The 23551-nt window shown below is 41.1% G+C and overlaps 1 protein-coding gene across 1 annotated transcript in view; it reads right to left on the bottom strand.

Moving 5' to 3' along the window:
- Window positions 1–23551, bottom strand: part of MYO3B (myosin IIIB) — a 415159-nt gene that overhangs the window by 152729 nt on the left and 238879 nt on the right. The window contains exons 26-27 of the mRNA XM_047770247.1: window positions 18595–18672; window positions 15808–16013 (exon numbers count right to left, since the gene is read on the bottom strand). Of these exons, the coding sequence (XP_047626203.1) occupies window positions 15808–16013; window positions 18595–18672 (284 nt within the window). The remainder of the gene's footprint in view (window positions 1–15807; window positions 16014–18594; window positions 18673–23551) is intronic.

The following is a 23551-nucleotide window of genomic DNA, read 5'->3' as shown; positions in this document are numbered from 1 at the left end:
AAAATCTAATGGAATCTACCAAATAAACTACCAGAACTAATAAGTGAATTTAGTAATATTGTAGGATAAAGATCAATATACAAAAATTATTGCATCTCTATATACCAGCAACAAAAAATTAAAAGTTGACATTGAAAAAACATCTCTTGTAACATTTAACAATGTGAAATACATAGGGATAAAACGGACAATATAAGTGTAAGACCTATGTGCTGAAAATTATAGAACATTGAGAAAAATGTTAAAAGACCTAAATAGATGGAGAGAGATACAGTGTTTCTGGGTCAGAAGAATTAATACTGCTGATATTTGAGTAAAGCAGATTACCCTCCATAATGTGGTGAATCTCACCCATTCATTGAAAGCCTTAAGATAAAAGTCTAAGATCCCCTGTGGAGGGAGAAACACCATCATCATACTGCCTTTGGACACAAGACTACAACATCAATTCCTGCTGGAATTTCTGGCCTACCAGTCTGCCCTGCAGATTTCTGACTTGCCAGCCCCCAATCACATGTGGTATTTCCTAAAAATAAATTTCCAAGAGATTTATATCTGTATATATAAATACATACATGCATCTTATCGGTCTGTCTGCGAGAACCTTAATATAGTTCCGGTTCCCCTTTGTTGTTACGTAATTACACTGAGTAGAGGCAGAGCAACCTTTGTGATAAACGTCCTACAATGTCACTAACAGTAGAGGCAAGTCTCGTGCAAAACCATGAGCAATAAAGGGAAGTCATGCAAAACCATGAGCTAGTAGAAGGTTGTTTTTCATTTCTTCTCCCTTTGTCACTGAACTTTCCAAGTTTCCCACAGATGTTGGGTTTCTGTACTGCACACTAGGGGTCCAGGACATCCAAATCCAGCTGTTCCTCCTCATGTTCACAAACAGATCTTCCCTGTCCAGTGTCAAAACTCTCTGTGCCAGAGCACTGTTGCAGGGCCATCTGTGCAAGGGATTAGCTGGCTCATCTAATAAACACGTAGATCCTGAAGGGAATTTAGAATCATTAATAAAAATTCTTACTTTGTTTAGAGGGGAAAGTCTGAGAGAAAGCCACAGAGCCACAGAAACTGGCTCAAGGTCACAAAGTTAGTAAGAAGAAGAAGAGCTGAGGCTTCCCCAGGTCTTCCAATCCCAAGTTCAGACTTCCTTACACTCATCCCACCTGCATCTACTCTTAGGTTATATACCTGGTGTATCATACACTCTTGGTGTGTCGCATATACCCGGTAGTATCTTTGCCTCTTTAACAGGAACCTTTGATCCTCCAGTATTTTCCAGCTAAATGGAACTTATGAGTATCCACAGTGATCTGGAACACTGGGCTTTTGACCTAGGAGAAGTGTTGATTTCTTACATCTGAATGGCAGCTGTCAGTCGCTCCTTGACATGTATGCAAGCGTTCCAAACAATACTCCAGTTTGACTAGTGTATGAGTGAGGTGTTGGTGTTTCAGCGGAAAACTACAGACATTGTCTTTAGCATGCCCTCCAGGGTTATCAGGTTCTATCCCCTACATCTTCTTTGAGCTATTTTGCAATTCTTCGTAAATTGTAGATAACTGATAGATACATAAATTCTGTCCATTCTGGTGATGACTTTGACTTTCTCGCCACCGTAGAAAAGCCAGTTTTGTCTCTATTTGCAATTCATCTCAACACTCCTTTACTTCAGATAAGCCCGTGCTGTTTTGACTTTTCCTTTGATCCGATTATAACATCTGCCTTGTTCCCTCATATCATACGAATAAAATAAATTCTTTAAACACATTCATCTTTATGTAAGTCACAATTTTACTTTCTTCTGAAAATAATCTTTAAACAAGAGGAAGAAAGAAGTCAAAAAAATTCACACTATGAGAGTTGGACCCAAAGGAGCACAAACACATGGGCAGGTGAGTTAGGAAGCAGTCACTCTTAGGCACACCCAGCGCTACCAAGCAGTCCTGAAAGGTCTAGTGTGCTCGCCCAGAAATACTCTTCTACTTAGAACCTTTGAAGTGGAAATATTAGTGTAATTTGTTCATGGTGGAGTTTATTGTTTTCCAAAGTGATCACAACAAATATATAGCCTCACTGGTGGAGTACAAAAGCCCTGCTGCCCACTATCCAGGCCAACCCGAGGAGCTGTCGGACTTACTGATTACTGCTGAAATAGGTGTAAAGGAGTATTTAATGTGGTTTAATCTTTTCCTTTTGTTTTCTTTTTTTTTCCCCTCCATTTTTGGGCTGCACTTGCATCATATGGAAGTTCCCAGGCTATGGGTCAAATCAGAGCTGCAGCGGCTGGCCTACACCACAGCCACAGCAACTCAGGATCCAAGCCACATCTGCAGCCTACACCATGGCTCACTGGTTCCTCAACCCACTGAGCGAAGTCAGGAATCAAACCTGCAACCTCATGGATACTAGTCAGGTTTGTTACTGCTGAGCCACCATGGGAATTCCTTCATTTTGTTTTCAAAGACATTTTCTGATCATGACATTCTCTGACAATGGACAATATATACAATGAATTTAGTTTCTCTGTTTTTTTCCTGACAATTATTCATACCCTTGGGAGGGGAGAAAAAAAGAGGAGGGAGAATTAAGAGGCATTTATTTTAAGTTAAAAAAAAAATTGCATTAGCATTGGAGATTACTTACATTTTTGTAACCCCTGACCTCTTAAATTTTCACCTCTTTTCTTGGTCATTCTCCTGCATTTTTATGTTGTTTGTGAAGGATTTGCCTCTTTTAAAGATGCTTTGGAAATCCTAACCTATAACGAATGAGCTCTGCCCTTATTCATCCTTCCAGTTCGAGTTTTGCATCCAAAGGCGTGCAAAACATCTGTACCACTAAATGGAGATGCGCACAGCTCTAAATCAATAGTGGGATTTTTTTAAAAAAAGGTTAATTATACAATTTTCTTTTCCTTTTAAAGCAAACAAATGAAAAAACACCTTAAGCAAATAATTTCCTTTAGGATGGATCATTCATTCTGTATAGTTTTAGCACTCTGATATAACCATGCTATTCTCATTCATCACTTTCTAAATTAAACTGGCTTTTTATTTGCACTTTACTCATTTGTTCACTAAATAAAACTTCATTTAGGACCTATTAGTGTGCCAGATACTGATGGAAGAGCTATAATGACATGAGTGAGCAAGGCAGATAAATTTCCGGTCCTTATGAAGCTTACATTTTCTAGCCAGGGAGACAAACATTAAAAAAGGACATGAAGGACCCCATGTTGGGTAGGGACAAGGGCTATGAAGAATAACAAATCAGGGTAGAAGGGTTAATGAGTATTGTATTTTGCCAGGGAGCCTTTAGCAATCAGCATAGTGAAGGAACTCAAGCCATGTTATATGAGGAACTGGTGAAGACATTGGGGGTGTTGAACTTAGAGACAAAAAAACTTAACAGGTTTTGGGCGAGAGGACAAAGGTTTTCCCTGACTCTAAGGGACCGCTAACTCAGTATTGTTACAATCACAAATCTTGGTTACTGTTATTACATTTGGGTAAGTTGGAAGTTTCCTACAGGAGCAGCTTCACCTGGAAACATGCACGCACACCTCGCTACTGAATCACTCTCTGGGGGTAGAGCTCAGCCATCTGTGTTTGAATAGATTAAGCCCTCTAGGATACACTCATGAGTGAGAAAGTTGAAAAACCTCTTACTTAGAGAAACAGAATCCCATGGAAGTGAAATGACTTGCCTATAGTGAGACAGTCTATCTGAGAAAAGAAACTGGTTCCCATGGCTCTGTCATCTTTTTGTTGTTGTGGTTGCTAGACCCAAATAACTCTCTGGTGCTCACAATTTTCCCTTGGAAAAGGCAACTCTTCAAAATCTACCCTAAAGACATTCTGACACATGTTTAATATTTAGGAATGTTTATTGAGCCTTGCTGGCAAACAACTGGACACAACCTTAATATCTGCCAGGAGAGGAATGGCTAAATAAACATCATAGGTTTCAATAAGGGAGTTAAAAGGAATCTGTTAGAGTTACGGAACAACATAGATTTATCTCTAATACATACTGTTAAATATGGAAAGCAAGTTGCCAAAGGGTATAAAATGTGTGATTCAAGTTTAACTTAGGGTTTTTTTCTCTTTCTCAATTTCTCTCTCTCCTATGTTTGTGTGTGTATATTTTGAAAGGACAAAACTACCCCCAAACAATAGTGATTACTCTAGAAAGGGGTCATGATGGGGGCAGGATGCTGGGAAATGGGATTTAGGGATGCAGAAAGAAAGATTTTAGTCTTATATACAATATTTTTAAATTTTAGAGGAAAGGGTATTCATACATTATTTTTAAAATTTAAAAAGTTAATTTCAAACATTAAGTGAAAATTGTTATGGTTTAATTACAAAGGGCCCAAATCATGGTCAAAGAATCATATATCTACTAGTTTGAGTAAAATCTCTTGCATCTAAGTAGAACATCTCCAATCATATGGCAGAGAATTATCCTTTTCCTATTTTAAAATATCCCTTGAGGAACCTTAAATCTGTATCAGTGACCACCCAAACTGTCTACCCAGACACGCAAAATATAGGCCCATTATCTGAACAATTCAACCCATATAAACAATTTTCTCTTATGTAGATAATGGAGGGAACTGAGCTATTTCGGCTTTTGGATAATTTGATAATTACCCCCAATTGCCCATTTCCCTTTAGTGGATATAAAAATCCAGATTTAGTTTATTAAGTTCTTTTTCATATTTACCATAAGCCCCTTTATTTTAATTTTTTCCCTTTGTGTTTGGCCTTCAGTAAAGAGAGAACAGCTGGCCACCATCTGCTACCAAAAAAAAAAGTCATTATATTCATTATATCCTTAGTAAGACTCTTCAAATTTGGACCTTGTGATAAAAAGTCACGTTGATATGTGCTATAAGATTGTGGAAGTCCTGAGATTGTAAATTTTTTTCTAATTTACTCACTGTGGCACTTGGCATAACCAATAGACGCTTAATAAATGTTTCTGATACTGCTGCTGCCTCCCCATAAGCTCTAAATGGGAGGCTTTCTAAAAGGGGAAAAAAAAAATTAGAGACTGAGGCCGAGTTTATTCATAAATTAATTTGCAATAGAAAGTTAAACTCTAAACGGATCATTCTATTTTATAACTAGTGAGATCACTAATGTCTTTTTCTTTCTGCTTGAATTCTACAGATTGATTTTGCAATGAACACTTGGATGTGCTCAACTGTGTCATGTATTTTAAGGATAAGCTTTGAAATAGATCGACTCTCGGAGTTCCCGTCGTGGCACAGTGAAAACAAATCCAACTAGGAACCATGAGGTTGCAGGTTCGATCCCTGCCCTCGCTCAGTGGGTTAAGGATCCGGCGTTGCTGTGAGCTGTGGTGTAGGTTGCAGGTGAGGCTCGGATCAGGCATTACTGTGGCTCTGGCGTAGGTCAGCAACAGCTTTGATTCGACCCCTAGCTTGGGAACCTCCATATGCCGCAGGTGCAGCCCTTATTAAAAAAAAAAAAAAAAAGAAAAGAAAGAAAGAAAGAAATAGATCGACTTTCATTTCATACTCTGACTCTACCACTGTGTGTGACCTCAACCAGTTTCCTCATTTGTAAAACAGGAATAATTTCATCTATTGGCGGCGGGGGGTGGGGGTGGGGCTATTACCAGTGTTACACAGTGAGATGTATGTACAAAGCACTAGAGTGAAGTTTGCCCTAAGTAGGTGGTCAATGACTACTCCTCTCTCCTTTCTTTTCTTCCTTTCTTTGACAAAAATTTCTCTTCCTCTTCCCCAACTCAATGCCTCTGAAGAAGTAGCTAGCAATATTTCCTCTGGGTCCTCTCTAAACCATGGTGCTCAGTGGTGGGTGGATATGCGCTGTGGAGTGAATAGAATGTGCCAGATAGGAATGGCTAAGAGGTCAACTGTGGGCCAGCTAATGGGATGGGCAGTGGTTTCCTAGCACACTGTATCGGGGAGAATCCCAAAGCTGCACGTGGGCTCTGAAGGAAATGCGCCTTGACTGAGGAGCCAGGACTGGAGCTGCAGCTGGAGAGCAAAGTGGTGCTCGTTTGCCGTCTCTGGGCCAGGAGGTTTTCTCATTCCTTCTCTTCTTCTACCTTTTCTCCCTTTTGTTCATTATTGCCTTCATTCTTTCAGCTGCTTCACTGTTATCATCCAGCATAAGCTAGTCCCCCTGAATTTTGTTTTAAGGAATCTCCAAGCAGGGACATAGAGTTGTAATTTAGACAGTGATTGTCATAGAGCAAGCTGGGCAGCCAATTCAAAAGTTCAGAGTGATAGTCTTCCTAAGTGCACTGATACTAATACCTTCAAAACATCTTTCTTGTTTTCCTTTATTATTTCTTCATGTACCATTTCCATAGTGTGGCCACTATTCCCTCTGCTTCTTTTTCTACATGGGTTCATCGCTATAACTGCATTAGCTCATGAGATTACCCACAGAGCAGACATTAAGAAAATCAAAGAAGACAGACCGGGCTTACTACTGCTGCCATGCAGTGTCTTTGGAGAGCAATGTGAGTGATATTGCCTCTGGTGTCCATTTTTTGAATCACCACTTGTATTTCAGGCTGAATTTGCAGAGCAATCAACTACAGAAATAATTTTTCTGATACTTGAATAGATAAAGGACAGCTATCAGCAGTGTAGACTCTGTGAGAAGTGTGGGACCTTAAAAGAATGAGTTTTGGGATTTTGAATCATCTATACACAAGTTAGGAGAGATCTTCAGGCCAGTCAAGGCCAATGTGAACCCATACTGCCCCCTGAGAATGGAGAGGTGGTCACAGAAATCTCTTCAGCCCATAGTAACCTGGACAGTTACTGGTACTGTCATCTCCTAGAGGTGGGACCTTGGGGAAGCTGCTGCATCTCTCTGACCACAGCCTTCTCATCTGTGATGGGAAAGTTGGACCAGGCCAGCTCTTCAAGTCTCTCAGTGATATCATAAAAGGTAATTTTAGAATGCTTTTTTTTTTTTATTGCACTAACCAAGGTTCTAGCACCGGTCATGTAAGAGTTAAGAGAGAAAAGAAGTCATCCAAGCCTCACCTACATAGGAGACAACACGCACACATAGTTGGGGAGCAGTGAGCAACTCACTCTCTCAAGCAAACAAAAAAGTGGGAATGACAGTATACAAGGACTGCAGTTGTGAGAGACTCCTCTCAGAGAATGCTACCCCTCAACTGCTACCCCTAGAGGGGGAATGCAGAGGCTGCACATAAGCATGCGACATATTTCACTATAAATCTGAAGCTGCCTATTATCCTCCCTAAGTATTATCTCTTAACATGTCCCTTGCTACTGTGTAAATCAATTCGCAGGGCACTGAGGAGTCTATTCACTTAGCTGCAGATATTCTACCTTATCTGAATGGAACATTAGGATCTATTTTATGTGAGGCTCTCACCTGTATGGTTACAGATGAAAAAAAAAAGAAAAAAAATCCAGGGATGTCCTATGAGGGCCAAGGCATGGCATTGCTATACTAGCTTCCGCAGGATTTGTGTTTCCTATTCACCACTGACTACTCAGAGAGGAAGGTAGAAGCTTTATCCTTTGAAAATTAAAATTTGGATTTCAGTCTTTCTTGAGACGTCTGGATTCTTCTGTGATGTTGATTTTTCTCTCAGCTCCTGTCCTATGAGTCAGTCCTCACCCTGGGGCTCTGTAAGGGAATGTTAAGGGCTCTGTCCTCAAAGGCGAGGTTTTCACAGTGATAACTGATGATATTCAGCTCACTTTGCAAGAACTAAAAGAATCTGTTGCAGGCTTAAAACTGCAAACACTGCCTTTCCATGGTAATGGGATGAAAGGGTCCTCAATATCCTGCCTGCTTCGACTCAGGTACTTCTGCACTTGGTAATTCTTAAATTACAATCCTGAGGAAGAGGCTAGGTAGCGAGCAGTGAGAAATGAGTGGGTTATGAGGAACTGAAAGTATTTATTCAAGTACATTCGGCCCCTTAGTCATTCAGTCACTCCTTCATTCCATTCATAAACTCTCGATTTCTTTTCTGTGATAAGCATAACTAGTGCCTCTTCCATTTCCATTTTCACCTCTTCCTGGCTAACTGAACAGGCATTTTTCTTTGGGTGACAATATTCCCAGCCCGATTCTTGTTCTCCACTTTCTAAGCCCCTTTCTGTAGCAAGGAATGGTCATAGGACCCTGTTCAGGCCAATGGGAGATTATGTGAAATCACTTCTGGGAGAATGTCTTCTTTCCTAATAAAATGGGGCAAATGTAATTGACTTAGCCTTTCATCCCACCCCTCTCCTTTCTTCCTGCCTTGAATGCAGACATAATGCCTGGAGAGGCAACAGCCATCTTATGACCATAAGACTATAAGCCAATCCATCCCTAAAGAAGATTTAAAAAAAAATAGGAATGAAAGGAGGACAGAAGGTATTCAGGTCACTAATGACATCGCTGAATAGCTAAACTAATATTAAAACTAGCTTACCTCTCTATTTTTGTGAAAAACAACCTGTTTGACAGTGGTTCTCGATTTGGGCAAATTGCCCCTCTCTTCCATGGGGACATTTGGCAGTATCTGGAGACAACTTTTAGTGTTACAACTTGAGAATTATTGGCATCTTAATAGGTAGGAGCCAGGGATGCTCCTATACACCTTATAAGACACAGCAATAGGCTTCCACAACAAAGAATTATCTGGTCTGAAATGTCAGCAGTGCAATGATTGAGAAACTCTGGTTTAAGCCACTAAAAGTGTTTGTTATTCACAATCAGATACATTCCTGGCTAATTCCCTCATTTGGGAAATACTAAACACAGCCATGGAGTGGATATCACACCATACAAGACGCTGGGGATACAAAATGAGCATGAAGTCAAAGGTCAAAGTCCAAATATGAAAGATTTGAAAACAATGGTCAACTTCGAAAATGTGTAGATGTCCAGAGTTGCTCCAGACCCATTGGCAAAAATATCTGGATCTCAAAGGGTTGCTCTAGAGTCCAATAAAGTCAGTTGGTCAACTCTGGAGATGTCCTCAGTGAGAAGTATTGTGGGTCCTCTCTCTTACAGTATAGATAAGTATAGTTCAGTTTAGATTCCCTTTGTCAAAGGAATATTAAATAATGGCAAGAATTAAATTCCTATAGTATGAAAGGGAAGCACAGCCTTTTTGAGCAAAGTAATTACTAAAGACTATATGCAGAGTACAAATAGAGGCCAGGAGAGAGAGCTTGACAAAGGAAAGTGATATCCAACACAGTCCTATGTGGGGACAAGAACATCATGACCCATACATGAAGATCAGAGAAAGGTGTCAAAAATGCAAGAAGGTGAATTCAAACTGGGCCAGAATAGATTATGAGTTTTTTTCTAATCCCTTGGTGAAGTAGAGCTGGAAACTGCAGAAACCTACTGTATAGCCATGATTCAAAAGACAAAAAGAACGAAAGAAAACAAGGGAGGGAGGGAGGAAGGAAGGAAGACAGACCGATCCCAGGACAAAAAGCCAACTATGCTTAGTTTAACTTAGTAAACTGTATACAGTTCTTATTCCAACTTTCCAACTACTGCTATTGTCAACAAAATTTTATTCTTCTTAGAAAATTCTAAATGAAAGCCCTCCTCTAGGTAAATAGCTACCTGGGTTGGGTGGACCTTTCTGCACTGTTACAGTTGATTCCAGGGTATGGAGTGATCAAACGGGGATAATGGATACCTATTGTTTCAGCCTATCCATCCTCCTCTTCTCCTTCCTTTAACAGAGCCCTTTAGACCATGGTTCAAATGAGGCTGACTCCATCCCCTGGCACTTGACCAAAGACCCTGCCAATCATTCCCCATGGCACAGCTACTGGTTTAAGCATGGGCCTGTCACCCAAGCTGGGACAACCAGAGGGTTCCTTGTAAGGGAACTCTTAGGAACTTTCTAGCTACTAATGTTGCTATGCCTTTAGGAGGCTTCCTGCAGGAGCTTCCAGGGACCATCTTTGCCAACATGTGAGGAAGAACTGCCTAGCTGACAAAAAACTCAAAAGAGGGAAAAGCAAAGCTGCTGAAAGGAAGATAATGGTCTGATAAAATTGCTTGATACCCTGGATCCAGACATATCTTTAAACTTCCTAGTTATGTAAGCTAATACATCACTCCCTTTTAAATTTTGCTTCAACTCATTGGAGTTTATCACTTGTTATTGAAAGATTCCTGACTAATACACCAGGTAAGCTACCTACTTTTATAGATACTGCCTTAATAGGCATATGTTGTGCTGTGCTAGGGAACTTTGATTCCTTCTTCTCTAGAGTGTGAGTTGAGAGGTGGTGAGACAACAGAAAAGAGACTCAAAAGCCAAAAGGAGCCTGAACAGATAATCTCCCTTTTCCTGTGAAGTTGGTCTCTTTTGGGGAAGGAAAAACAAAACAAACAAAAAAACCCACACAATGTTTGTAGTAGACAGAAGGAAGGCAAATTTGTTTAAATATCACCTTTTTAATCATTAAACTCTAATAACAGCATTTTCAAGCTAAGTTAGAGGCTTTTTATTAACTTATTATGGTTCATTACCTTTTCTTGATGGAGAGCTACTTATCACTTGCCTGAAATCCTATGCTCTAACATTCTAGATTCTATTCTACAATGCAAATCAATTTAACCTCAACAAAGCTAGCTCCACAGGCCTGTCATGCACTTCAAAACCACAAGGATCAAAAAAATCAGTCAGAAGATGGTAAGAGGTGAATGGATTAAGAAGCTGTGGTACATAGACACGATGGAATACTACTCAGCCATAAGAAAGAATAAAATAATGCCACTTTTAGCAACATGGATAGAACTAGAGACTCTCACACTAAGTGAAGTAAGTCAAAAAGAGAAAGACAAATACCATATGGAATCTAATACACAGCACAAATGAACCTATCTACAGAAAAGAAAAACTCATGGACTTGGAGAACAGACTTGTGTTGCTAAGTGAAAGGGGGAAGGAGTGGGATGGACTGGGAGTTTGCGGTTGGTAGATGCAAACTATTACATTTGGAGTGGATAAGCAATGAGATCTTGCTGTACAGCACAGGGAATTATATCTGATCACTTGTGGTGGAACATGATGGAAGATAATGCAGAAAAAGAGAAAAAGAATGTGTATATATGCATGGCTGGGTCAATTTGCTGTATAGCAGAAATGGACAGAACATTGTAAATCAACTATAATTTTAAAAAAGTAAAAAAAGAGGATTGAGATGATAAGAAGGAATAAGAGTTTGATTCAATTCAATAAATATTTATTGAACACCTAATTTTTATCAGGCACTGTGCTGGACAGTGCGGATATGAAGTTGGCTGAAAAATATCCCTGCCTTCCAGGTGATTAATGTCAAGGTAAGAGACAGAGACCTACTTTCCACCTCAATGTAGTAAGTGCTACCGGTGAAGTACACCCAAGGGGCTCCTAACTCAGCCTGGAAAAGTTAAGGAGGGTGTTTCAGGGCAAATAATAACTATTCAAACTCCTAAGGAAAGAGCAAGGGTTAGCCTGGTTAAGTCAGCTGACTGAGAACTTGGAGAAGGGGGATTCAGGCAATATAGCATGACCATAACATGAGCAAAAACAAAGAAGCATGGAATGACATGGGATGTTTATGGAACTATAAGCAGTTCAGTTTTGCTGGAGTGTGAGCTGAGAGGTGGGAAGACAAGAGAAAACAGACTGGAAAGGTGGGTAGGGTCCAGGTTAGGGAGACTCCCCTATATCAGGCAGAGGGGCTGTGTCACCTAGAGGAGATCTGGATGGTCAATTCAAGTAAGGACTTTAATCAAGGAAAGAAACATGATTAGATAGGAAATTTAGGTAAATTGTATTATGGTGGCTCTTTGGCAAATAGCATAGGCAGGACAAAAATGGTTTAAAAGGCTTGGAATAGATATAGACCAGTGGAGTAGAACTGAGAGTTCAAAAGTAACTTATGACCAATTTATGGTCCACTGATTTTTTAACAAGGATGCCGTGATAATTCAACAGGGGAAATAATAGTCTTTTCAACAAATGGTGCTGGGAGAGCTCAATATCTATGCACAAAATAATTAAGCTGGGTGCCTATGTCATACCATACACAAAAATTATTCAAAGTGGACCACAGATCTAAATATAAGAGCTAAAGCTATAAAACCCTTAGAAGAAAACCAATTAAGCAATAGCTTCTTAGATATGATACCAAAAGCATTACCAAAAAAGAAAATAGAAAAAGTGTGTTTCACCAAAATTAAAAACTTTCATGCTTTAAAAGAAACCGTCAAGAAATTGAAAAGACAACTCATACAATGGGATAAAACATTTGCAAGTCATATTTGATAATGGTCTAGTGTCCAGAGTATATAAAAATCAACAAATAAATGGGTAAAATCAACATTTCTTCCAAGGTGATAATACACGACCAGTAAGCACATGAAAACATGCTCAGAATAGACGGTGGTGACGGCTGCACAACTCTGTGAATATCCTGAAACCAAAGAGTACTTTAAAAGGATGATTTTTTTTTTTCGGTCTTTTTGCCATTTCTTGGGCCGCTCCCGCGGCATATGGAGGTTCCCAGGCTAGGGGTCTAATCGGAACTGTAGCTGCCAGCCTACGCCAGAGCCACAGCAACGCAGGATCCGAGCCGGGTCTGCAACCTACACCACAGCTCACAGCAACACCGGATCACTAACCTACTGAGCAAGGGCAGGGATCGAACCCACAACCTCATGGATCCTAGTCAGATTCGTTAACCACTGCACCATGATGGGAACTCCGGATGATTTTTATTATATGTGCATTTTATCTCAATGAAGCTGTTGCTGTTAAATTATTACTATTACTACTATTAAAAAGGCCTTGGGAGAAGGGATGGGGAGATTCCCAAGAGAACTTGGTTGAGAAACTTTAACAGTAAAGTTGGCAGAATTTTTGATGGACTGTTTGAAGAAAGTGAGAAGATGAAGATAACACCTAGATTTCTGGAGGATAGAAAGTAGAGGGACAGAAGAAAGAATGAGATGAAGGAGACACCAGGGCTCCATGGCTCTCAAGCCATTGTGAGAAGAAATGAAAGCTGTTGATGAAAGAAAAGAGGTAAGAGTGTCATTTTGTTCAACAGATACTGATTTAACATCTGTTATGAACTGGGTCCCAGGAGATGCGGTTGTCCCTCCTGTGAGCTTGATTGGAGATGTGGGCCTTTCTGCAAGACTCAGAGGCCAAGGCCCAGGAATCTGCATTCAGTCTCTGAAAATCTTTAGGGAACTTTCTGTGTATTTCTGTCTTCTTAACATGCAGATGATGAGACATCTTTTATAGAAATATTAGGTTATCTGCCAATTACTATGTACAAAATGAAACAAGAACTCCAATCTCCTCACTAAATTTTACTATTTACTATGATAGTTTAAGAAACAAACCATAGGACTTTGAACTAAATGTGCTGTCTGATCCTTCAGACTTTTATCAGAACACACATGGAGGTATGGTGTGTGTGCCCCAGTGCAGATCTTCTGCTGAACCATATTTAAGCCCACTGACCACAAAATCATTTTCTATGATGTCTCAACAGTATGACTTTCAGGTTTCAGTTACCTGTTCAGCACCGTCAGGTGGCCTCCTTCATGCCACCTGAGAACAGATAAATGCTTTCAACCCACTTGGGCTCACAGATGAAAGGGTGTTAAAAAAAAAAAAAAAAAAAAAAAAAGAAGAAGAAGTTGGAGTTCCCATTGTGGCTCAGCAGAAACGAATTTGACTAGCATCCATGAGGATACAGGTTCGATCCCTGGCCTCCCTTAGTGGGTTAAGGATCTGGTGTCGCTGTGAGCTGTGGTGTAGGTCACAGACTCGGCTTGGATCCTAATACTACAGCACTGATTCAAGCCCTAGCCTGGGAACCTCCATATGCTGCAAGTTTGGCCCTAAAAAAAAAAAAAAAAAAAAAAAAAGGAAGGAAGGGTGTTAGAAACAACCCTTTCCTTGAAGGCTCCATAGATGGAAACCTAGGGAGGAATAACACTTCCAAGTCATTTTGCTAAAAATTCAAGGATGATGGGACAAGGGTGTATTTTAGGTTTGGCCCATTCTGCAGACTTGGGTGATGTGGGGAAGCCCTTCCCCATCTGAGAACCCGACAACATAATCCTCAAAACACTGCCTTTCAGGTGTGCACGTCAGGATTTCAGTCCTGAGTGCCAGCAAATACAAAAAGGTAAAGAGTAACATTAAACAAGCCTTTATCTTTTATTTACCTCCACCTGATAAGCCCTGCCTTTGATTGTTTTGTCTGCATATTTCCTGCTAGGAGTTTACAAAACAGCGCTCCTGAACAGAAAGATAAGAGGCGCACCTATTTGTTGAATAACATCAAGGGGGAAAACTGCTAACTCATCCATTTTGTTGTTAAGTTGCTCAAAAGGATCAAAATACCAATTAACTTGCTGGCTCTGGAATCTTTGATACCCTCAGATTTACTGACATTTTGAAACTCTTGCTCATACTTGCCTAATGGCTTTCTGATCATGAACAAAAAAGTGTCAATCTGTTTAGCATTTGACCTGTTTTCTTAAATATTTTTGTGTATTCAACACTTAGTGGCTAAAAATACTTGACTAGTCACATTCATGAGCTAAAATAATCTTTTTTGGGTTTGTTCCACCTCCACATTTAAGAGCCTCAAAGACACTTCATTTTAAAAAGTTGTTTTGTACTTATTTTTAGTTGGAAAGTTCCCATTGCAAGGAATGTTCTTTTGCCCTTTCTTCTCCTTGGAATTTAGTGGCATTTAGAAGACCTGATAAAGTGACCTGCCTTATTAGGATCCATTCTTCCCTTGGGGAAAAATTGGAAAAATGACTTTGGGCAGAAGTTTGAGAGTGTTGGTCAAAGGACTAAAGATGGCTGATGGGTGCAGCAGATTTATAATGAATTCTAATTTTCCTCTCTGAACATCCTCAGACAGTAGTGCTTCTCAGAGACGATGGATTTTTTGCTTTTGTTCTTCCTTATTTCTTCACCGAAAGTTTTGTGACAGTTCTACCTGTAATCATACGCATATGCAAGGCATACCTATGGCAGCTGTTCAGAAAGAAGCAGCATTTCACTCTAAGATAAAGGCAGTTTCTGGGTTTAGAAAGCTCTACGGCAATTTATTTCAATAAACATTTATTAAATGTAAAGACTGAGGAGATTAAAAGTGTGGCTGCTGTAGCCAGATTGCCTAGGGTTCCAATTTTGGCTCTACCATTTACGAACACAGGACCTTTGCAAAATCTCTTAAATTTCCTTCTGTGCTTCAATTTCCTCCTCTATAAAAGGGGATAATAATAAAGCCTAGCTTATAGGGCTGTTGTATGGATCAAAGGAGATGACACATTTGATACATTTTAGGTGCTCTGTAGACGTGAGCTGCCAGATTACACTGTGCCAGACCCTGGGAGAGGAGTGGGTGTCTGGGTGCATCTGCCTTTGCCAGAATCTTGACCCATTCGTGGGGGACGCTTTCATCAGGGCAATTAAATACCTGCAGATTTCAAAACCTAAGGATATACAGCAGATACATATCTATAGACAAATGTGATCAGAAAGGAGTTTAACCTGGCCTCCAGATCACTGTAATTGAGTTGGAACACAACAGAAACACAACATTTAAGCAAGTCAGTGGCAGCTGGTAACAAGCCAGCTATGTGTTTGGAGGCCAGTGAGCAGAAGGAACAATCCTGGGGGCGCAGAATGGCCTTGGCAGAACTGTATTTGACGTAATGTGTGTCCCAAGATACCGACCGGCCTGACCTTTTTACAAACTCCTCGAAGAGGATGCGGTGGGAATACCCCTGCTGACGGATGCTGACTGTCTCCAGGATCCCCGTGGCACGGAGCTGGGCCAGCACTCTGTCTCGGGAGAACTTCAGGGCCTCTCGGTCATCATTGGGCTTGATGCAGCGTACAAAGTGGGGCTGTCCCACCACCATTTTGGAGAGCAGGTCCATCAGAGAATACTACCAGGGGAAAAAAAAACCCACACGAGATGAGGTACCACTGCCGTAATGGATAATTACGACACAGGCCTGCTGGGCCTCCAGAGCAGTGTGTTGGCTTATAAACTCATGGCACATTCGAGGCTAAACAAGAACCCAGCAAAAGTAAATAACAGTATGAGTTCTGACAAGTGCTTATAGCTGCAGATTCAAAAGCATTCTTTAAACATCATCTGGTGCCAAGCACTATCCCATTTGGCAGAAATTCAGCTGTCTAAGAACTTGTTTAAGATGATCTTGTAAGTTCACCACAACTAGCTTGTCGCTAGTATTCTGAGCTGATGCGCCATTGGCTGTATCTGCAATTTAAAACAAACAGCTTCAGGAGTTCCTGTCGTGGTGCAGCCATAACGAACCCGACTAGTATCCATGAGGATGCAGGTTCAATCCCTGGGTTCGATCCCTGGCCTTGCTCAGTGGGTTAAGGATCCAGCGTTGGCTGTGAGCTGTGGTGTAGGTCACAGATACGGCTCGGATCCTGTGTTACTGTGGCTGTGGTGTAGGCCAGCAGCTATAGCTCCGATTCAACCCCTAGCCTGGGAACTTCCATTATGTCTTGAGTGCGGCCCCAGAAACAAAAATAAAATAAAATAAAAAAATAAAATGAACAGCTTCAGAGAAGGGGTCGGTTGCCTCTTCAACATAAGAACCACCAGTAAGTCTAAGCAAATCTTACCAATGCCATTGGTAATAATGGAGACCAAAAAAAAAAAAAAAAAAAAAAGAAAAGAAAGAAAGAAAGAAAAACAAAGAGGGCAAAGAAAATAAGATCCTTGGCTCCAAAGGGTGATTATAATGAAGATGTGCTAATATCCACCTAGTGGCTGTGTAGACCTCAGAGAGCACATGGAAAAGCTGAGAGGGGCTCCCGGCTCCTCACTGGCACCCACTGGGCATCTTCTCTTTTGGACTTGTCCTCAGGGGCAATTACAAGCCACACGTCAAGTCAATCCCATTATTTCATAATCCTATACCCTACTGATCCAAAATGATGTTACCTAGCTTGGCAACATGTCTTTTTCCTCAGATTTAGCACTTAGGAACCAGCATTTTGAGGACACTTAACGGGTTGTCATGGATGTATTTCTAAACATTGTAAGCCAGGGACTTCTTCTCTGAAAGAGGGACTCTAGTTTTGTTGTTGTTGTTGACTTTAAGGCCATACCTGCAGCATATGGAAGTTTCTGGGCTAGGGGATTGGAGCTACAGCTGCCGGCCTACACCAAAGCCACAGTAATTTGGAATCTGAGCCACATATGAGACCTACATTACAGCTCAGGGCAATGCTGGATCCTTAACCCACTGAGCAAGGCCAGGGATCAAATCCACATCCTCATGGATACTAGTCAGGTTCTTAACCTGCTGAGCCACAACAGGAACTCCGGGATCCTGAGGATAATTTTACAGAGTCAACCAGAGCCTCCGTGGGACACACACACGGAGGATGCAACAAAGCCACTACAGGCATAGAAGCAGGGTAGATCTCAAGATAAGAAATAAGTGTCAGTTAGAAAAGTGCAACCATGAAAGAGATGAAACAGGAACTGAAAGCCCACATTCCAGGGAAGCTGTATCTGGGATCACTGTGTAGAAGACGCACTAGACCCCAGGATCTCTGAGCCCCTGTAACCTATAATCCTTTTTCTTTTTTTTTTTTCACGGCTGCACCTGCAGCATATGGAAGTTCCCAGGCTAGGGGCTGAATCGGAGCTACAGCTGCTGACCTATACCATAGTCTCAGCAGTGTGGGAACTGGGCTGCATCTGTGACCTACACCGCAGCTCATGACAACGCCGGGTCCTTAATCCCCTGAGTGAGGACAGGGATCAAACTGCAGCCTCATGGATACCAGTCAGATTCGTTTCCACTGTGCCACAACAGGAATGCCTATAGTCCACAATTCTGAAGCCAATTCTAATCTGCACGCTTGGATAGGTCACACTTCTTGGTTTTAGATCTTTCATGAACCTGCTAGCTTTTGGTAGAACATTCATTCCCTGGTGCTGGCTCCCAGGCCCTGCCATTCAACCTGTCTGGCAAGTCCAGCTCATGGTCCACCTGACCCTCCATTCCTGCTCAGGCAAATGGGACTTGGAATGGGTCAATTCAATCCAGGAAAGTAAGATGAAGCTAAGATATATTATCTCATGAACTTCATAAGCCACCTTCTGGAATTTTATTAACTACTTTACTTCTCAGTAAATATGCTGGAAAAGTGGCTGACTCCAGTAGCTTTAAGGCCGAGAAGCAACTCAGATGCTAACAGAATCAGCACCTTCAGTGGACAGGGGTATGTGCCAGCGTCAGGGAGGGCCCTCCGTAGACACCTGAGATGTCGTCTGGTCTTTCTGATATCAGAGAACACTGTCCTCCAAAGTGGGCTACCTGCTCTAACGCTTCTCTCCCCTCACCCCACCTTTCTTAATTGACCCTTGAGCTTTGCATTTGTTTCAGTAACTCTGTGGTATCTGGGCCTCTCACGGCAAAGGCTGGCAAGTCCTTTCTGGAAACAGGCGGAAGATAGAACAAGAAGAGTCCATACCCGGAAGTAAGAAGCCACGGTCTGCCCCTTCATGCTGGTGGTTTCTTCTGGATGCCGTATCACTTCCAGTGTGTCCACCTGGAGCACAGGCAGAAGGAAGCCATTTGAGGATATAGATAATTCACTTCCTGGTGTTTCCAAAATCTGAAAAGTCAAATATCTGAGGGGTCTTGATGTTTAGGATACAATAGTATATACTATGGAGAGAAGCTTTAAGGACATCCAAAAGAAAGCAGAATTTGTACTGTTCTATTCTCTTGACAATGACCACGCTCTCGAACGTACTGTATGGTCTCAGTACGAGACCCCATCAATGTTATTTCTGTATTTCTCCATGTTCCAATGGGCCACTGCTAAGCTCTCCAATAATGTCACAGGAGACCAAACTATTTCTCAAAAGAAAACTGGGCAACGATCCGTGAGGCTGGGCAATTACAAAGACATGGGGCCCAGAGCCAGGGTTTGTTTTTTTAATTTTATTGGGGTATAGTTGACTTACAAAGTTATGCTAGTTTCAGGGGTACAGCGAAATGAGTCAGTTATACATATACCCATTCCTTTTCATATTCTTTCCCACATTTGTTATTATACAGGTTATTAATCATTGAGTAGATTTCCCTGTGCTATGGTCCTTGTTACTTACCTGTTTTATATATAGTAGTGTGTATATGTCAGTCCCAATCTCCTAATTTTATTGAATGACAGGGAATTAGGTGAGCTCTGTAGCTTTCCTGTCAACAGACCCAGACAGTGCCACACCCCTCCTGCCTCCCTCGGTTCCTAAGTGAACATGGGATACTGTTCCCAATCACCTGTTCCAACTACCTGGGCTGACTGGAAGGAATTTATAAATGAAAACAACTGTAGCAAACAAGTGCAAGCATCCTATTTTTATCATTTTACTGCAGCAGTAAACCCCAGCTCCTGCACACACAAAGCTATTTGGTTTGCAGAGCGCATGAACTGCGTTTTAGCCTCCTCCACAGTGGCAGCCTCCCATCTGCTCAGAACAGGTGGCAAGGGTATGAAGCAGGAACATTTGAACTGGAAGATGCTGCTGTCAGCACGTTTGTTCCGCTCAGTGGACTGCTGTCCAGGCAGTCACCTCCCCTCGGGTGAGGATGTCTACAGCCTTGTTCAACAAAAGTGAAAAGTGGGTGCTAGAAAGGATGGGGGCAAAGGGAGGCAGGTGAATCATGAGGTTTACCTCAAGGGGCATCTAAGAGACTGTATGTAAAATGGAAGGAAATGCTTCAGTTGGCTTGGATAATGAAAACAGGTCTGTTGAAGAAGGGGAATAAACCTGGAGCTGTTTTTTCAAAAACTATAAAAGCAACCTAAATCGCAAGCAGGAACACGAGGGTATGTCTGAGTGAAGCAATGTGGGGTGGGAGGGGGCCAGTGAGCTTTCTTTCTCTAGGCGGCAGACTGGATGTGTTCCCAAAGGCATCACTTCACTGGGATGCAACTGAAGCAACAGTAAAACTGCCTGTAGGTTTAACTTTAAAAAAATTTTTTTTTTTAAATGAGAAAGGAGGACCTGAAAGCTCTGTGTTGAGAAGGAAGGCTGCTGTCACACAGAAAAAAAGAAAAACGTAGATAACCCCTCCCCCACCTGCAGAGGCCCTATGGCATACTCTCCAAGGTATCTACAGGGGCCACATGGAAGTTCTCTCCCACGTCTCACCTTGACTTGGAGCTGATGAAGTTTGGGGAAAGATAAGCAGGACTAAGGAAAAAATATCTTGGCTAGGGTCTTCCTTTGGCCAAACTGTAAATTCTGAAAGTTTTCCTAAACATTCTTTCTCATTTTCTTTCTCCCATCTGACCTTCATACGCACATGCACAGGCATACACACAACTTTCAGGAATTTCCCCACTACTTCTTTTTATTCAGAGATTCTCCCTGATGAACCATAGCTTGCTCTGAACCCTGCTTTTCCCTCCCTTTTAATTCAAACTAGCCAGCCAGTGCCAGCCCCTCAGGCTCTAATGCTCTGTGAAAGTGCAGCTGAAAAGCGCATCCATATTTCTCTTATTAGTAGAATTTACCTGTTACCCTTCCTCAGAACATACAGTGGACTCTAGGCATTTGAGAATTTAACAGTTTAGTGATCAGAAAAATCTTCAACGTATATTAATTCTGTTAAGACATAATTTTAAAAGTGTGATATGTATTATTTTCAAGATCAGCACCCATCCTCTGCAGCAAATTGGAAAAATACAGAATGAAGCACCAATTAGCAATCCTAGTTACAGGACTGGTGGGCTCTTCTGTCTAACAACCCAGCATAGCTTTATAGTCTATCCTTGTAATCACATCCAGAGTTAACTCTTGGGAAGTTAACTATTCTGTGTTATATGTAACTTGGGAATGTTAATACTTATCTATAATTCATCACCCACATATTTAGTGCAATATTTTAAAGAATAAAATAATACACGATTGGGGTATCTTTTAATTTAAGATTTTGGAAAGGTCTCGGGCTGGTCAAGAATCTTGCATATTTGCATAGTCACAAGGTTCTCCTGTATGAGGAGTGGATCTATCGGGGAATTTCACTTTGGACAAGGGATACGCCAGAAGGTGCTTTGCTTGGCCCTTCAAAATTGGAGACCTCTGTTTGCACTGGGCTCATCCTGAACTCCACAGAACTCAAAAAAAATTCAAAAGAGATAAGAAGATTGTTGTCTACCCTAAGAGCTCCTCGTTCTGAGCTAATTTACTTAATGGTAGTGTCATTTAATTAAAAAAAGAAAAAAGCCTCTTAGAAACAATCCAGAAAGTAGATTTCTACTGAGGTCATCATCTAGCAAGCAGTTCTTTCCAAAGGTGGGGATTTCACAGCAACAACAACAAACAGTCTTCTCCACAGCACTGTATAAGTTTTTACCTTGGATGGCAGGAAAAGAGACTAGAAAAGCTGCCTAGGCTTTAGGGACTAGGTGCTACAGAGCAGAGTTTGGGATTGGATATACCTGTTCAAACTCTGGCTCCTCCATTTACCAACTGGGTGGACTTGGACTTGTTACTGAGATTCTCAAAGCCTCTATTCGCCTCGTTAGTAAAAACCACGGCCTTGCACACAGGCAAGGGTCAGTCAGTCCCTCTTCCATCATTACTACGCTTGATTTAGTTTTAGTTTAGTGATCAATATTAGGGATGTAGGGTTTTGGTCCCGAGAATAAGATGAGTCCTCGCTCCCATGTAACACAGCAAGGAAATCCTTTTATTTAGCAGCAGAGAAAATACTTCCAATGAAACCAATTTCAAAAGGATTGGTAAAACTGATATTTTGGAAAAACCATCATCTGTCTAACCCAGGATACTCTTCTTCTACACCACCAATTTATATGACAATATAAGCCAGCTGGAGCTGAGCAAGCTTGCTTTGTCGAGAAAGCCTACATGACAAATGTCCTGCCCTATTCCTTGTGGGTGGTGCTGGTTAGCCTTCAAAGTAGTCAGATACAGCCTTACAAACTGTGGTACAAGCCCACAGGAAATGAGCAAGCTTCCATATAAATGTGGACTCCACACATGGACTTTTAGATGGTTATCAAAATGCAATAAAACATGTATTGTTTCCGACATGAAATCACCGTACTAAACACTTTAGCGACATATGTCACTGAATTCTCAAAAGGACCCTATGAGGTAAGCGCTATTATTACTCCTATTCTACTTAACGACGAAGTTAAAGCTCAGAGATCTTTAGGTACATTTTCCAATGTCCTACAGCTAGTAACTGGCCCTGCCTCGACTGGAACCCAGCTCTGATTCTAAAACCTATTTCTTAAACATTATACTGCCTTTCTGTGTGGCTTGTTATAACTTATCAAACCAGTTTGAAAGCATGGTATTACTAAAAAGATTTGCCTCCTCTATCAACTAAATTTGCTCTAGGATAAAGACATAGGCTCCAAAAAGTCTCACAAACCATCCAGATTTCAACGATAAATGAAAAACCGAAGCGTTATTTCCCTGGTCTGGTAAGTACCCACTATGTGCATTCTAAAACATCAGAAGTATTTATATTTATCTTCTTGACAAGACCTCTTGTAAAGAATTGTTACTGATATCAAGTGATCCATCTCTTAAAAAAAAAAAAAAAAAAGTCCCTAAAGCATCACTCTTCTCAAAAGCCTCCATAGCACTGAACAGGAGAGCAAGATTGCCGTGTGGGGGTGCTAAATGTGTTGGCCAGCTTCCTGCAAGGCCACCTCTGCTATTTTGTCCTAGATAAGGCAGAGAGGAAGTGATGGAGTTTTATTTTCTTTCTTTTTTGCCTCCCTGCAACATATGTAGTTCCCAGGAGGGATCAGATCTGAGCCACCCTTGAAATCTTACACCACAGTTCTGGCAATAATGGATCATTTAACCCACTGTGCCTGTGCCATGCAGGGATCTAACCTGCATCCCAAAGCTATAGAGATGCTTCCGATCCTATTGTGCCACAGTTGGAACTCCAAGATTTTTGTTGTTGTTTTTTTTAAAATTGCTGTTACCCTTCATATTTTCTGATGCCTTAATTAGAACTTTCAATTCATCTTCTTTCCCAGTGAAAATAAATCTCTATAGTCATTTTCACCTCACATTATACCCATTTATAGTAACGATGTTAAATATAAACCACACACTAGCGGGCACACTTCTCAGGAAGGCAGTGCAGAGAGGGAGATAGCATGCTGATACTGAGTGTGGAAGGCCGGGGAACAGATCTTGGAAGAATCCAGCAGTCAAAAATCAAATTGAGGAAAGGAGGGGAACATGGGCTAACAGAGAATATTACACAGTAGTCTTTCATCTTTCGTGTTATGATCCTTTTTAGAATCTGGTGGAAGTCAATGACCCCCAAAAACACATATGTAGTTGATCCTCATTATTTGCAGATTCTATATTCGTGAATTTGCCTACTTGCTGAAACTTATTTGTAACCTCCAAATCAATCAATAT

Source organism: Phacochoerus africanus, chromosome 3, assembly GCF_016906955.1.
Source record: "Phacochoerus africanus isolate WHEZ1 chromosome 3, ROS_Pafr_v1, whole genome shotgun sequence".
NCBI classification, from domain to species: Eukaryota; Metazoa; Chordata; class Mammalia; order Artiodactyla; family Suidae; genus Phacochoerus; species Phacochoerus africanus.
Note: the sequence above shows the minus strand (reverse complement) of the source record. Positions and strands in the feature narration are given on the sequence as shown.